The sequence below is a fragment of the Stenella coeruleoalba genome (assembly GCF_951394435.1).
Source record: "Stenella coeruleoalba genome assembly, chromosome: 13".
In the NCBI taxonomy this organism is placed as follows: Eukaryota; Metazoa; Chordata; class Mammalia; order Artiodactyla; family Delphinidae; genus Stenella; species Stenella coeruleoalba.
In genome coordinates, this window is record NC_137159.1 from 60,967,462 (window position 1) to 60,982,986 (window position 15,525).

The 15,525-nt window shown below is 35.0% G+C and overlaps 1 protein-coding gene across 2 annotated transcripts in view; it reads left to right on the plus strand.

Moving 5' to 3' along the window:
* The window catches only part of STRN (striatin), a 116,558-nt gene that overhangs the window by 60,477 nt on the left and 40,556 nt on the right, over positions 1-15,525 (plus strand). For both annotated transcript variants that reach the window (XM_079940458.1, XM_079940459.1), the window contains exons 5-8: positions 3,289-3,456; positions 5,599-5,734; positions 8,660-8,795; positions 12,550-12,660. In XM_079940458.1, coding sequence (XP_079796584.1) covers positions 3,289-3,456; positions 5,599-5,734; positions 8,660-8,795; positions 12,550-12,660 — 551 coding nt within the window. The remainder of the gene's footprint in view (positions 1-3,288; positions 3,457-5,598; positions 5,735-8,659; positions 8,796-12,549; positions 12,661-15,525) is intronic.

A 15,525-nucleotide genomic window follows, 5' to 3' on the forward strand; every position in this document is an offset into this window, starting at 1 on the left:
GGCTGTCTTCATTTCTTTTCATTCTTTTTCTTTATTCTGCGGCAGTGAATTCTACCATTCTGTCTTCCAGGTCACTTGTCCGTTCTTCTGCCTCAGTTATTCTGCTATTGATTCCTTCTAGTATGTTTTCCATTTCAGTTATTGTAGTGTTCATCTCTGTTTGTTTGTCCTTTAATTCTTGTAGGTCTTTGTTAAACATTTCTTACATCTTCTTGATCTTTGCCTCCATTCTTTTTCTGAGTTCCTGGATCATCTTCACTATCATTATTCTGAATTCTTTTTCTGGAAGTTTGCCTATCTCCACTTCATGTCATTGTTTTTCTGGGTTTGTATCTTGTTCCTTCATTGGGAACATAGCCCTCTGCCTTTTCTTTTTTTTTTTTTTTTTTTTTTTGCGGTATGCGGGCATCTCACTGTTGTGGCCTCTCCCGCTGCAGAGCACAGGCTCCGGACACGCAGGCTCAGCGGCCATGGCTCACGGGCCCAGCCGCTGTGCGGCATGTGGGATCATCTTCCCGGACCAGGGCATGAACCCGTGTCCCTTGCATCGGCAGGCGGACTCTCAACCACTGCGCCACCAGGGAAGCCCCTGCCTTTTCATTTTGTTTGTCTTTCTGTGAATGTGGTTTTCGTTCCACAGGCTGCAGGGTTGTGGTTCTTGCTTCTGCTGTGTGCCCTCTGGTGGATGAGGCCATCTAAGAGGCTTGCACAAGCTTCCTGATGGGAGGGACTGGTGGTGTGTAGAGCTGGGTTTGCTCTGGTGGGAACAACTCAGTAAAACTTTAACCTCCTTGTTTGCTGATGGGTGGGGTTGCATTCCCTCCCTGTTGGTTATTTGGCCTGAGGTCACCCAGCACTGGAGCCTGCCCGGCTCTTTGGTTGGGCTAAGGGTGGACTCTGGAGGGCTCATGCCGAGGAGTACTTCCCAGATCTTTAGCTGCCAGTGTCCTTGTCCCTGCGGTGAGCCACAGCCACCCCCTGCCTCTGCAGGAGACCCTCCAACACTAGTAGGCAGGTCTGGTTCAGTCTCCTATGGGGTCACTGCTCCTCCCCCCTGGGTACTGACATGCACACTACTTTGTGTGTGCCCTCCAAGAGTGGAGTCTCTGTTTCCCCCAGTCCTGTCGAAGTCCTGCAATCAAATCCCGCTAGCCTTCAAAGTCTGATTCTCTAGGAATTCCTCCTCCTTTTGCTCGACCCCCAGGTTGGGAAGCCTGACGTGGGGCTCAGAACGTTCACTCCCGTGGGTGGACTTCTGTGGTGTAATTGTTCACCAGTTTGTGAGTCATCCACCCAGTGGTTGTGGGTTTTGATTTTATTGTGATTGCGCCCCTCCTACCGGTTGTGGGATTTGATTTTATTGTGATTGCGCCCCTCCTACCGTCTCACTGCGGCTTCTCCTTTGTCTTTGGATGTGGGGTGTCTTTTTTGGTGAGTTCCAGTGTCTTCCTCTTGATGACTGTTCAGCAGTTAGTTGGGATTCCGGTGCTCTTTGCAAGAGGGAGTGAGCTCACGTCCTTCTACTCCACCATCTTGAACCAGTCGCTCCTCTGGTCTCAGTTTTTCAAAGTTACTAGATTTTTTTCCAACTTTACTCTGCTTTCCTCATAGTAAGTACAGCGGTGAACCATCTAATAAAATTTTATAAACTTGAACCACAGTCACCCCAAAGGCCCTCATGAGCTCCAGTCTACAGTGAGTTCCGTCTCCAGCTGAATTCAGTCTCCAGAGACTTCATTACTATTTAATAAATGGGTTTTCACTTTGGTCTTAAATGTGATTTATGCATTTTCCTTTTATAAATAAATAAGTTCTTAAAGTGCTGATTTTGTTTTTTTTTAATGACAAGTGGTTATCATAGTGAGCAATCCAAGAAATATCTTTTAAAAGACTCTTAATCTGCCTCTCAAAGGTTACATTTTATTAATGAATAAGGAAGTAACTATTTAGTAAAGCCAACTTATCTATGGAATGAGCAGTTTTGGAAACGGTTATATGTAATGTGATTTTGTTGCCAAAGTGAGTTATGTATCAAGTATTATTTGTTAAAAATAGAAAAGCATAATACCTTTGTGTTTGTTTGCAAGAACCAACTGATTAAAATCGGGAACTTTTGAAATTTACTATCCAAATTTTAATCAAAAATTTTCTATAGGTACTGGATAGGATTGAAAAATGAGTACCTTGACTTGATAGGATACATCTATTCCATTTTGGTTACATGTCTTTGTGAGGTATCTCTTTGACCTATAATAACTCTTAATACCAGATCTTAAAGTGATCTTAGATCAGACTGGTTATCTTTTTGATCTTTGTTTTCTGTTTCGTCTCATAGACTTGATACTTACCTCTAAGTTAATGCTTGTAAGTTATTGGTAGACATTTGTCTATCATGTTTATTAATGACATTATTAGTGGCATTTGCCTTTTTCATGTTTTTGCCACTACCACTTTTCATCTTTTTTGGTCATCTTTGTTGTTAATAGATACTGAGCGCCTTCTCTATGCCAGACACTGTTCTAGGTGTGTCTCTTTTAGGAGAAGGAAAACTGAGGTTCAGGAGAATTAATGTTACACAGGAAGAAGGTGGAAGAAATGGGCTTTGAACCCAGGTCTAACTCTCCATACAAAGCCTATTCTCTGTTTTCTATGCTGCTGCCTCTCTGCAGCACACACACCCCTGGGCACCCACTCATCTCACATCCCACAATTGAGTTGTGGTCTATTTTTATTTTAGAGTTGTCGTCAGGATAGAAGCTTCCCTTCTGTGGAAGTGGCTCTTTGGAATATACTGTCTTTTTTATGTCATGGAGGAAACCATATATGCTAGAAACTTTGTATGTCATAGAGATATATGCTAGAAACTTTCTCTCTAGATTTCCATTTATCCAATGATAGTTTAATATCAGAAGTGTAAAAAGACTATTGGTTATTGTAGTTACTATTATAAAATAGTAATTCAGTAGAATCTGAGTGAGTTTACTCCAGCCCTGCCTAGAATAAAGAATGTGCCATTAGGTATATTAAGGAATAGCTTCTTCTTATGATAAATGAATGGTGTATTGTATAGTTCTTTGATTTTTCTCAGTGACCATAGAGGCTGGTACTGCAAGAGACAGCTCCATCTGCAGCTGGAAGATTATTTATTAGCAAGTCTTACTAGCATAGTACTGTACTGTTAAGTCTTATGCAGGCATATGAATTTAAAGAAATGTTTTTATTTACATATTCAGTAATAGAATACTGATTCCAATATGACTGAGTTGTAAAGATCCTCTTCACACGCAGGTATCTACAGGAGGTGGGTTACACAGATACTATTCTAGATGTGAAATCCAAACGAGTGCGAGCTTTGTTGGGCTTTTCAAGTGATGTCACTGACAGGGAAGATGACAAAAATCAGGACTCAGTTATAAATGGCACAGAGGCTGAAGTTAAAGAGACAGCAATGATTGGGTAAGTATTTTGTCTGGAAAGTGGTTTGGCTCTAGTTTTAGTTCTTATTAATGTTTTTGGCTTATGGATGACACTTGTGATACTTGTACTTTTAGATACTGCTACAGAAGTAATTTAATGATAAAGTTTAATAAAAAAATTAAAATTTTATTTGGTAGTAGATAACACCATAGGGATTAGAGTTATCATTTATGATTACTTTAAGAATATTTTTATTTAAGATTTTTTAATTGCAGTTTATGGATTTAATATAGATTTTAATATCTTGAAGCTCAGTCACTATTAGAACTTCATAAAAGATCTTATTTGGAAATTCACTTCAAATCAGTACGAGTGAAATTTCATTCCTGGTGACGCAGAAATCATATAAATACTTAATTCTTTTGATGTAAACCTTTTCTTAGCCACTTTCATGTATCTAATAATGCTGTAACTCATCTTCCCCTTGAAAAGTATCTATTTCAAGTATATATATTTTAATTGATAGAATAAGTGAAGAATTCAGTAGCAGAAATTTTTTTTTGCTTTTTGGATCATGTATCATACAATTATATGTAATTCTGCTTAAAATGAACATGGACAGTTAAATAAGGAGATTCTTCTTTATTGAAAAAAGTTGACATGATTCTTAAAGAAATAAAAAGCCAAATTCTTAAAGAAATAAAAAGCCAAAGATTCTTTGAAAGTCTGAGTATGATGTTACTTTAACTCATGTTTAGGCTGGAAGAATGGTTTTAATTGAGCTCTATACATTTTCTAGTGAGAACATAGTTTCTATTATTTGGAACATAAACTAAAATTATGGGGTTTAGGTAAAGGTTTAAAAATACGACTTTTATAAACAAATGTCACTGGAGCCTTCTTAAATGTATTCATTAATAGTTAAGACTATATAACTTGTTTTAATAAATGTAAGATGTAGATTGTTTCTCTGTGTAGAAGTAGACAATGTAGGCATTAATCCTGGTTATATTTTTACCTAATGAATTAGCTCAAATTATTATAAAGACCCTCAGGAAAGACCACTCTAGTTGTCTTGTGTTTTGGCCTTGACCTGTCTTTTGAAACTGATAAAGGTATTATTCTGAATCTGACTTCTGTAGGGATGGAGCATAGGTTGGAAAAAAACGAAAACGTAGCTCTGAGCAGATTTGAAATTTAAGATTTATCTGTTTTGAGAATTTTGCCCATAGTTGTGGCTAAATTTTTTCAGGAAAATGTCTTCTTATCTATAACATTTCCTAATGAGAGAAATCATTCTGTTCTGGCCATTAAGAAATTTTTTGTTAAAATTCTTTAGAGGGAACTAAAATAAAATCTTACATATTTGAAAAGTCAATCATTTCGAAAAGGTTTAACCAACAGGATCAAGTTTTGTAGTAATATTAATTTGACTAAAATATTGTTTTTAGTAACTTTATGCACACATTTGCTTTTTTCAACTCTTTAGCTGTTCAGAAATGCAAGATTGCATCAGAGAAAAATGATGTGTTTACTAGTTATTTTCTTAGTTATGGAAACCTCTGTGTCACAGGAAGAGTTGCAGAGAGGAAAAGAAATAGAAAAAAGCAGGTAGAGATAATAAGAAAAATATTTTTAAAAGAAATGCATTAAGGTTGGCTTAAAAATCAACATAATAGTGGATCAGAAGGGGGAGTTCTTTATATTGGATTGTCATTAATCTAAGTAGTAGGTATGATTGCAAAGTACTTTTAAAAGAGTAGGCAGGGCTTCCCTGGTGGCGCAGTGGTTGAGAGTCTGCCTGCCAATGCAGGGGACACGGATTCATGTCCCGATCCAGGAAGATCCCACATGCCGCGGAGCGGCTGGGCCCGTGAGCCATGGCCGCTGAGCCTGCGCGTCCGAAGCCTGTGCTCCGCAACGGGAGAGGCCACAACAGTGAGAGGCCCGCGTACCGCAAAAAAAAAAAAAAAAAAAAAAAAAGAGTAGGCACTTCCTTCCTATATTGCTTTTCCAGTTAAAATCCATGGAAGTGTAATAGATAAGAATCAATGTAGCTCATAATATGATTTGGGGGTGTCATAATACAATATAAACAGAAGTTAGTGCTGTATATCATGGATTAATTCTTATGTCGAGTTTAAAAAATTAACTGAGCAAGGTGTATATGTTTTAAACCAGAAAATCTGAGTTAACAGATTCTGCCTCCGTGCTGGATAATTTTAAATTCCTTGAAAGTGCAGCTGCAGATTTCAGTGATGAAGATGAAGATGATGACATTGATGGAAGAGAGAAAAGCATCATTGATACTTCAACGGTGAGTTGAATAACTCAGATATAAATATTTTTAGGGACCATTATGCATACTTTAATCCATACTCTTCAACTTCAACCCTTAACTTTTTTTTCCATAAAAAAAAAAGTTTGCGGAAATTTAATCTAAATTCCCCATAAGTTTGGGGAAATTTAATCTGTATTCCCCATAAGTTTGGAGAAATTTAATCTAAAAGTTTTTGTATTGATTTCAAATTCAAGACTTTTTAGTATAGCAGCTTTTTCTTATGGGCCTTCATTCATTAGCTTTTTGTTAATTCATTAAACATTTCAACATTTTTGTAGGGTTAGTGAACATGGTAAATGTGTGTTATAACAATGCATTGTTTTTGGTGCTATAAGACAATGGAACTGACAGACCCATTATGGTGCCTGATGGTGACTGGCGTCAACTCTAATCGGTGTGGTTTTTGTTTCTCATGTCAGGGTTGTTTTGGTAGGCAAGTTCTACACGTTTTCAGAACTCTTCCATTAGATTTCTCCAAACTTGTTTAGGATTATTCTGTGGTTTTGTTTAGATTTTTGTAAGTTTATTGTTTCCATGGTAGAGTCCTGGAATAAGAGGTATCTAAATTCTCCCTTCTCTTCCCTTCTTTATTCTATTCCCTTCTACCCTCTCCCCTTTTTAACCTCTCCCCTCTTTTCTTTCTCTCTTCATATTCCCTCCTCTCCTTCCTTCTCTGTCTTTCTCCTTCTCCTTCTTTTAAGTAAGAGATGAGGGTGTGCTTCTGTGTTAAGGAGCGTGTTCACATTTCCTCCTTCACATTTATTTAAGAAGAGGGAGGAGAAAGTAAGGTAGTGTAAATAAAGCAGACTGGAACGAGTCAAAGCCTTGGGCTAAAGTCCCAGTTCTGTCACTAATTATCTGTGCTTCTTAATCCTTCAGGCTTAGTTTTTCAGTTTGTAAAATGGGGATTATAATAAATAACCATCTTATCCCCAGAGTATTTTGTGAGGAATAAATGAAACACTATGTATGAAAATGATATGTTTAACTATAAAGTGCTTTCTAAGTGTAATTTCTCTGTTCTCTTTATGTCCTCTGCTTTCATCGGAGACACTCAATTTACTACTTCCAGATTAATGTTTCCCTGGGCCACTATTCAGTAGTACTGTGCTAATACAGCCCTGCCATGGATATTATTTGAACTTCACGTAGTTACTCCCTCTTTTTATTATTCAAACAAGTAGTTATAGCACATGTTTAAATATACTGTAGTAAAAGAAAATGCCGAAGCTTGTATGATAACTTTTCTCTGTCGTAATCATTTGGAAATTCTGTGCTGACTTGTGATTTCTATGGGATGATTGTACTGAGATATTATTTTTCCATCAGAATATGTTATTCATAACTCAGTGGTTAAATAATAACTAATTATGATGCTTTCAGTTTTGTTGTTAGTCATTATATCAGTGTAAATATTAAAAAATCTATAAGTTGTTTATTATAACTATCAAGTGTGGTCTTAATAGAAATTCCTAACTGTAAACTGGTTTCTTTTTGAATAATCGAATTCATAAATATCTTGACCTCCAATTAGTGCAGATCATAGCAATTCTGTGACCAGGCAATGAAGGCACAGCTAATATAAGCATACTTAACCCCATTTAAATATTGGACCCAAAAATTTTTCTAGTTTTTCCTTTAGAAAAATATTTCTAAACAAATAATTGGTTTCTTTATAATAGTTTTGCTAATTTTTATTATATATTACATTGATTTTCACAGCTGCAGTATAATAGCTACATGCCAAAAGACTTTAAAAATCTAACTCTATGTAGCAATGTATAAGCAGGACTTAGAAGATTTATTGCAGTGCTGTATAGAGAGAGAATGGCTGAAAATTATGCTGTTAAAATGTTTAGTAGAACAAGCAGGTTCTTAAAATGTTATTTTATTTCTTTAATCAAAAATAGTTCAATAGATTCAACTAAGAAAATACAGAAACATAAGGCTCTTAGTAGCTGTTGGTTGTGTTAAGTCTATTTTCTTCAGGCATTTTCTTCAAAAAGCTACATATGTTCATTGTCCTTTCTTGTTCTTTGCCCTGTATTGGAGTTTGATTTTTCTTTGCATTACACTCTGGGTCATTTTCCTCCTCCCCATCTCCTTCTCTTTTCTCATGTTTGATCTCTTCACCTTATGATTCCAGAGGTGTTTCTAAATGTATAAAAATGAGACATAATGGCCCTTGTCAGATTTGCTATTAAATCTAGATTATGTCTCTAAAAGATCAATATTTGAAGAAAAATTTGAATATATAGACAATTATTAGAGGAAATTGATGCAAGGTTGGGACAGTAGAAATAATAATGGGCATTGTTCCCCCTGCCCCACAGAATACCTTCTCAATCTTGTGGCATGCATTTCTGAGTTTGTAGCTTTTGTGATTTTAGCTTTTGTAAGGGAATGATGTACTAGAGTTAAAATTTATCATGGTTATATTCTGAAAAACTCTTGCAATGTTTTATGAAGTAGTTCTTTCTTTGGTTAGATTAGAATATCTGCTCGCTGCACAGACTGCATCCAAGAAATGTAAGATTTGGTTGTGGTTCTCATAATACAGTATGTCAGGGACATTTTTCATCTATCTGTAATTTAAATGCATGTCTTATATTCCAGTGTTTTCAATATATGATTCCATTTGTTTATTTAAAACAAACAAGCCATCATTTAACAAAGTTTAAATCACTACTTTAAAATGTATAATGTATATCTTTTTAAAATGACATCTGTGTTTTCTACTGAATTGGATAGGTATTACAGTTATTTAACACAACAAAGATGCATTTTCTGAAGAAAATAATTGGATTTTCTCATTCAGTGGTAAAAGGATATAGTCTTCTTTACTTAAATTAATCCCATAATATATCCTAATATTTTAATTGAGCATGTTTTTTTCATTAGATTGTTAGGAAAAAAGTATTGCCTGATAGCAGTGAAGATCGAGATACAAAAGAAGCTCTAAAGGAGTTTGACTTTTTGGTTACATCAGAAGAAGGAGACAATGAATCCAGAAGTGCAGGCGATGGAACAGACTGGGGTAAGGAAGCATACTGGATCCAACTAGAGATGTTATGTAAATGAACGAAACTAATATTTTACTAGGAGGGCAACATCTTGAAGAACACTTTAAATCTGTTGTAATGTTGAAATGTTGAACATTCTGTGGACTTTTTTCTATTGTCACCTTTTTTCCAGGGTATGTGTGTGTGTGCTTAAAGAAGGTTGTACAACTAGTTACCTCATCTTTTAACATAAGCAATACAGTATGAAAATAATTTGAATTCATATATAGAATGTTCTCTGTTTTCTACCTAGACAGTAGAACTTGCAAATCTAGATTTTGTGGAAATTGAGTATGAGAATGTAGTAGAGGATTTTAGAGATCTCATCTTTGGCATTTTCTGTGCAAAAAGAAGTATAAGTTAAAAAGTTGTAGTTATTCATTCATTTTAGTCAAGTTTCATCATTTTGTACAAGGCATAGAATTTTTTGCACAAATGGTTCTAAACAGATTTAATATTTTAAACATCTAGTAAGAGTTCAAACAAGCATTTTAGGGAAAACTTCCACAGCACAGATCATTCTAGGCGTTTGGAAATGAATTGTCCTATCAGTAAGGTAGGATTGTGATAAATTCTTCAAAAGTGATCAGTTCTATCAGGTGTGTGTATGTGTGTGTGTGTGAGAGAAGGAGAGAGACAGACAGAGAGAAGGCATGTAGATACTGAGAATGAGAAAATTTTCTTCGGAGGTTGAAGAATTCCAGGATTCCCTTGGCTTACAGTCTATGTACTTTAAAGACAGATAAGGTTAGGGAAACAGTAACTATCTTAATTTTTCCTTGAGGCTTTACCTTCAGGGACTCTGATAGCAATAATGCCACTTCTTTTCCTTTTTTGTGGTAAATATTTGAAGAATTATTTGGGATAATTACTTAGTCATTGAAGAATATAATGGCTATTTAGTGACTGGCTTTTTCTTTTTCCCCAACAGAACAAAGTTTGGAAACCAGGGGAAGTTAAAGTAAAACGAATCTCTCTCCTGTCTTATTCCTTACTGAACTTATGTATCAAGTTATTTAGATATTTTAGGCAACAATTCTTCCAATATAGTTAGATCCACCGTGCTACACTGAGGTCGTTCTCTGAGGAGTCACACATCTGTATAAATGATAGTTGGCCTTTTCTTTGCCAGTCTTATTGCAAGGGTAATTGGGATTCATTTTTCTCCAAAGACAGCTGCATTGTCCCTTCATAACTTCCTTTGCTTTACGGTGTGAGTCATGGCCCAGAGTATTATGTGATACAGGTCTGTAACCTGCTATGAATTTACTGGTGAAAATGAGTGACTGTTCCCACATCTGAGCTGTCTCACTCTTTAGTAGTGTCTTGGACATTTCTGTTTATGAGTATGAGTGAATGGAATCTTTCAGTTGACTGAAGGTTTCTTTACCAGAAGTTTGGCCTTGTATGTGTTAAGGATTTTATAATTCAAATTCAAGTCATTTCACTTTTAATCAATTAACAAAACTAGATTGCAAATCCTGTTTAGTTGAATGGGCATTTAAATCACTTTAAGGGCTTCCTTTATCCGTTCCCCATACCCCTAAAAAAAGTTACTGTGCTTATGCTAAGAATCTCCTTAGTTTCTCACAAGCAAATAGATTTTACCACAGTTCTCCTGTGATCTTCCGTTACTGTTGTTATCAGTATGACACATAGTTAAGAGTATGATATAGCTAAATTTTTACTTTAAAAAACTGAAGACATTCTAGGATCCAAGAGCCAACTCAGTTTAATTTATTATTAAGATGTGATTGATGAAAATTAACATTTTTGATTGTTAGACTTTCTGAAAAAAGTAGACTGTTTCTACTGTTGTTAGTAGAATATATTGGTAGTTAGATCTATAAAAATGTTTAGCCTATAAAAACTCAATAAAAATGTTGAGTTTATATTCAGAGACCCAATTATCTGTTTTTTAAACTGTGGATTGAAACTTGTTAAAAATAGACAGATTTCTGTTTATTCTGGTTCATTTTGGTTTATTCCAATCACTGAACAAATATTGATCACGTGCCTTCTATGTACCAAGTCTTCTAGGTGAAGATCCCTACCCCTGTGGTCCTACATTCTACTAACAGGATATAGCAGTAAGAGACAAACATGATAAATGATATAGTATGTCAGAATATGATAAATGCTATGGGAAATAGAAAAAAGTAGAATAGAGTAAGTGGGATAGAGAGTGCTGGGGTCAGGGTCAGGTGGAGTGGGACAGGTTACAATATGAAATAGATTGGTCATGGTAAGGCCCATTGAGAGGGTAACATTTGAACAAAAGACAACATTGATGAGGGAGTTAGCCACATGGTATCCAGGGAAGGAGTGTTCAAGAAGAAGAAAACCAGAGCAAATGCCCTAAGATAGCCGTAGCCCTGGTATGCTTGAGGACTTCAAAGAAGCTAGAGTGGCTGGAGCAGAGTGATTCTGAGGGGAATATAGTAAGAAATGATCAAATCAACTGGAGCTATGTAGACCACTGGTGAGATGGGGAACCATGGGAAGGATTTGAGCTGGAAAGGTGACATGATCCAGCTTTTGTTTTAAAGCATCACTTTGGCTGCTGTGTTGAGAATAGACTACCCAGGGCAATCAGTGTTGGCAATAGACTTGGAGGGGAGAGTGGGAAAACATTTGCAGTAATTCTAGTGAGAGACAGAGGTTAGGGAAGTAGTGGATTTGCTGAGAAGTGGTCAGATTCTGGGTGTGTTTTAAAGGTAGAGAAAATGGTATTTCCTGAAATATTTGATGTGGGGTTTGGAAGAAAGGGAGATTTTTGGTCTGATCAAATGGAAGTCTGGAATTGCCTTCAAATAAGATGGGGAACCCTGTAGATGGAACAGATTGGATGGGGAAGATTGGGAGTTTGGTTTTGTATGTTTGGTTTGAGTTTTGACTTCCTAATAGAAATATAGAGTAAGCAATTGGGTATATGTATGAGTCTTGAATTCAAGTGAGTGTTCTAAGCTAACACTTACATAACATTATATGCATATAGTAAATTATTTTATAGTAAGTATAAAATATATAAGATATTTACTCTTTAAATTTTCTACTCCTGAAATAGTGAAAATTACTGATTGAATTTCTTTTTTACTAGAAGCTCAGTTTCCTGATTTAAATATTTTTAAATTAACAGGTCACTTAAATTGTTTTAAATATTGAATGCTGGGTTGATTAATAAGTTTACAAAGTGCTATTTATAAAGTCTATAAAATAAAAATGATCATTTGCTGATAAACACATGCCAAAAATATACAGTTTTTGAAATGAAAAGATCATTGAAGACTATTTTGTACAAATGCTTAATCTTCTTTCATTACATAACTTAATAAGAAATGAGTTTTTTGTGAGCCAATCCTAATGAAATTCAGAAAATGGGATGAAAATGAGGGGTTCTTGAATATGGACTTTGGGGGCTTAATATACTATAAGTAGCTCAAATCTTGCAGGGTTTTTTTTTTTTCTTTGTCTATTTCAAGAGAGATTTGATATTATTACCTAGGAAATTGAATTGATCACTTGTTTCTTGGATATTATATTTTATGTGACATGTATCTATCTAATGAATAAGTAATGACCTTAAAATTAGTGCTACTGTGAAGAAAATGGTTGTTATGTCCATCCATTGACATAACAGTGAATTTACTGTTCACTGTTCAATATTTTATTGAATATTGTTCAATATTTTATTGAAAAAGGCTGTTTCATTTGTTTCACTCTGTTTAGAAAAGGAAGACCAGTGTCTCATGCCTGAAGCTTGGAATGTGGACCAGGGAGTAATTACCAAACTCAAGGAACAATACAAAAAGGAGAGAAAGGGGAAAAAGGGGGTGAAGAGTAAGTGGAAAACATTGTATCTATAAATCATAAATCTTACCTCTTTCATATCCCCCAATTTTTTTCTCCAATGTTTTCCTAAAACTACTTACTCTTTTTCTTTTCTGCTCCTGACCTCTTTCCTTTTCACTTGTTCTCAGGGGTTGAAATTAAATGGTTAGCTGTTTGATTATGAACTTTAAAAAAAAAAAGGCTGTGCGTATAATTATGGAATTATAATATATTCCAGTAATAAATCCAGAGTGTCATGAGTATGTGGAACTATGTTTTCAAACATATTGATCATTTGATTTTTAAAATTAGATGTGCTTAATTACAGTAATGGTTTTTCACTGTTGACAATTTTAAATCTCATCGAGTGTGACTGACCCTCTGGCAAACCACCAAAATTATTACTTATAATTTTAAGCCTTGGAGACAGAAACAAAGTTAATTTCTACCCCTGAATATTCTATGTGTTCATAACACACAGTTCATTTGCTCTCATCACTATATTCTATACAGGGCACAGAGTCAGATACACAACTTTTTTTAAGTATTTATTTTTCAATTTAAATTTTTGGCCAATTTCATTTGTAATATTACCAATTAGGTTTGTTTTTTTTTCCCAACAAAATGAGTGCCACATCAAAAATGGAAGTTAAAATGAAATTTCTAGCCCTATGAATCATATTTGTATAACTTACTCAAATTATTAATGAAGTTTAACAATAGATCTAGTTAAGTATTTAAAATAGAAATACAAAAGCTTTCAAACATCCCTGAAAACCATCTTAAACACCTTTTTAGGAGAGCAAGGCTGAACTATCTATCTCCTTGTGTTACCACTGTTATTGACAGTATGGACATGGGTCTCCCTTTTATGGCAATAGGAATTTCATCCTTTGGGATATTAAAGTAGTGTAAAGTAGGATTAAAATCCAACTTGAGTGAGGCATGTGTTTAAAATTGCAAAAGGCTGGAAGGATATGCCTTTTTTCTCTTTTTATAGTGATGCTAGGGATTATCAAAGACCAGTCATTCTTTTACAATCTAGTAGTTACTGATAAATACTAAATCGTTATTTAAAATATCTTAGAATTTACAAGTATTTAGCTTTAATGGATAAAAAGTCAGTGGCCATTATTGATGTTAGTACTGTACCAACCATTATATAACTGAGAGAGAATGACATTTGATGCCTTCTCAATGTAAATTAAATCCAAGTGAGGAAGGTTTAATATTAAAACATAAGAATGTTTTATACTTTTTATTAAAAAATAAATGTAAATTGATACAGCCACTATGGAGAACAGTATGGAGGTTCCTTAAAAAACTAAAAATAGAACTACCATACAACCCAGCAATCCCACTACTGGGCAACCATAATTCGAAATGAGTCATGTACCACAATGTTCATTGCAGCTCCATGTACAATAGCCAGGACATGGAAGCAACCTAAGTGTGTCGATGAATGGATAAAGAAGATATGGCACATATATACAATGGAACATTACTCAGCCATAAAAATGAACGAAATTGAGTTATTTGTAGTGAAGTGGGTGGACCTAGAGTCTGTCATACAGAGTGAAGTAAGTCAGAAAGAGAAAAAGAAATACCGTATGCTAACACATATACATGGAATCTAAAAAAAAAAAAAAAGGTCATGAGGAACCTAGGGGCAAGACGGGAATAAAATGCAGACCTACTAGAGACTGGACTTGAGGACACGGGGAGGGGGAAGGGTAAGCTAGGACAAGGTGAGAGAGTGGTAGTGCATATATGGACATATATACACTACCAAATGTAAAATAGATAGCTAGTGGGAAGCAGTCACATAGCACAGGGAGATCAGCTCGATGCTTTGTGACCAGCTAGAAGGGAGGGTGGGAGGGAGGGAGACGCAAGAGGGAAGAGATGTGGGGACATATGTATATGTATAACTGATTCACTTTGTTATAAAGCAGAAACTAACACACCATTGTAAAGCAATTATACTCCAATAAAAATGTTATAAAAAAAAGGACAAAGTAAGCATTCTCAGAAGAACAAAAAAAAATACTGATAAAAATTTAATCTTAAACAATAGTGAGACATGGTTTGTTATGGCTTTTCAGAGCCATGATAAAAGCAGTTAAACTGAAATTTTAAGGAATATTTGTCTGTCATACACAAGAAACAAGGAGAATATTTTAATCGTTAGATTGACTTAAAGTTGATATATTTAAGCCATTATGCTACAATAATGAATGTCTTAAAATGTAAAAGATCTTTGAGTTGGAAAAATATCCAGGACTTATGTAGAATCCATCTACTATTATATTTATTATTAGGTTCTTGTCAAATATCAAGGCATCACTATAGTTGGAATTTAGCATTTAAGGTCTAAAACTGCACCATTTGACTGGAACAGTATTCCTGCTAATAGAAGCTATTGGGTTTCCTGGACCTGGGGATCTTGATCACTATTCAGGCATATGGCACGTAGCTTTTTAGTATGGTGAAGAAAAATGATTCTTTAGGAGGAGAAATTTTAATGTCTTTCACTAAAGAGAGAGGGACTGTAGACTGATGTTCAGCACATTTTGTTTATCATCATCAGTTCAGGTTATCTTGATAAAATGATAGTCTGGGAACCAGTGAAGACAAGATTAAAACAGAACTGGAAGACTTAAAATGAAAATAGAACTGAAGGAAAGCTTTGAATTGATATATGGAGCATTAATTCATAAACCACCATGGGTATTTTTAAAATTGAACTGTTACTCATTGGAAGAAGTTGAGTCTTTTTAATATGGTCTAGTAGAAATATTTCCAGTCAAATTGTGTTCTTCAATCATACTGTCTTAGAATATATTTCTAGGTAGTAGTTAAAATTGCTTAAAA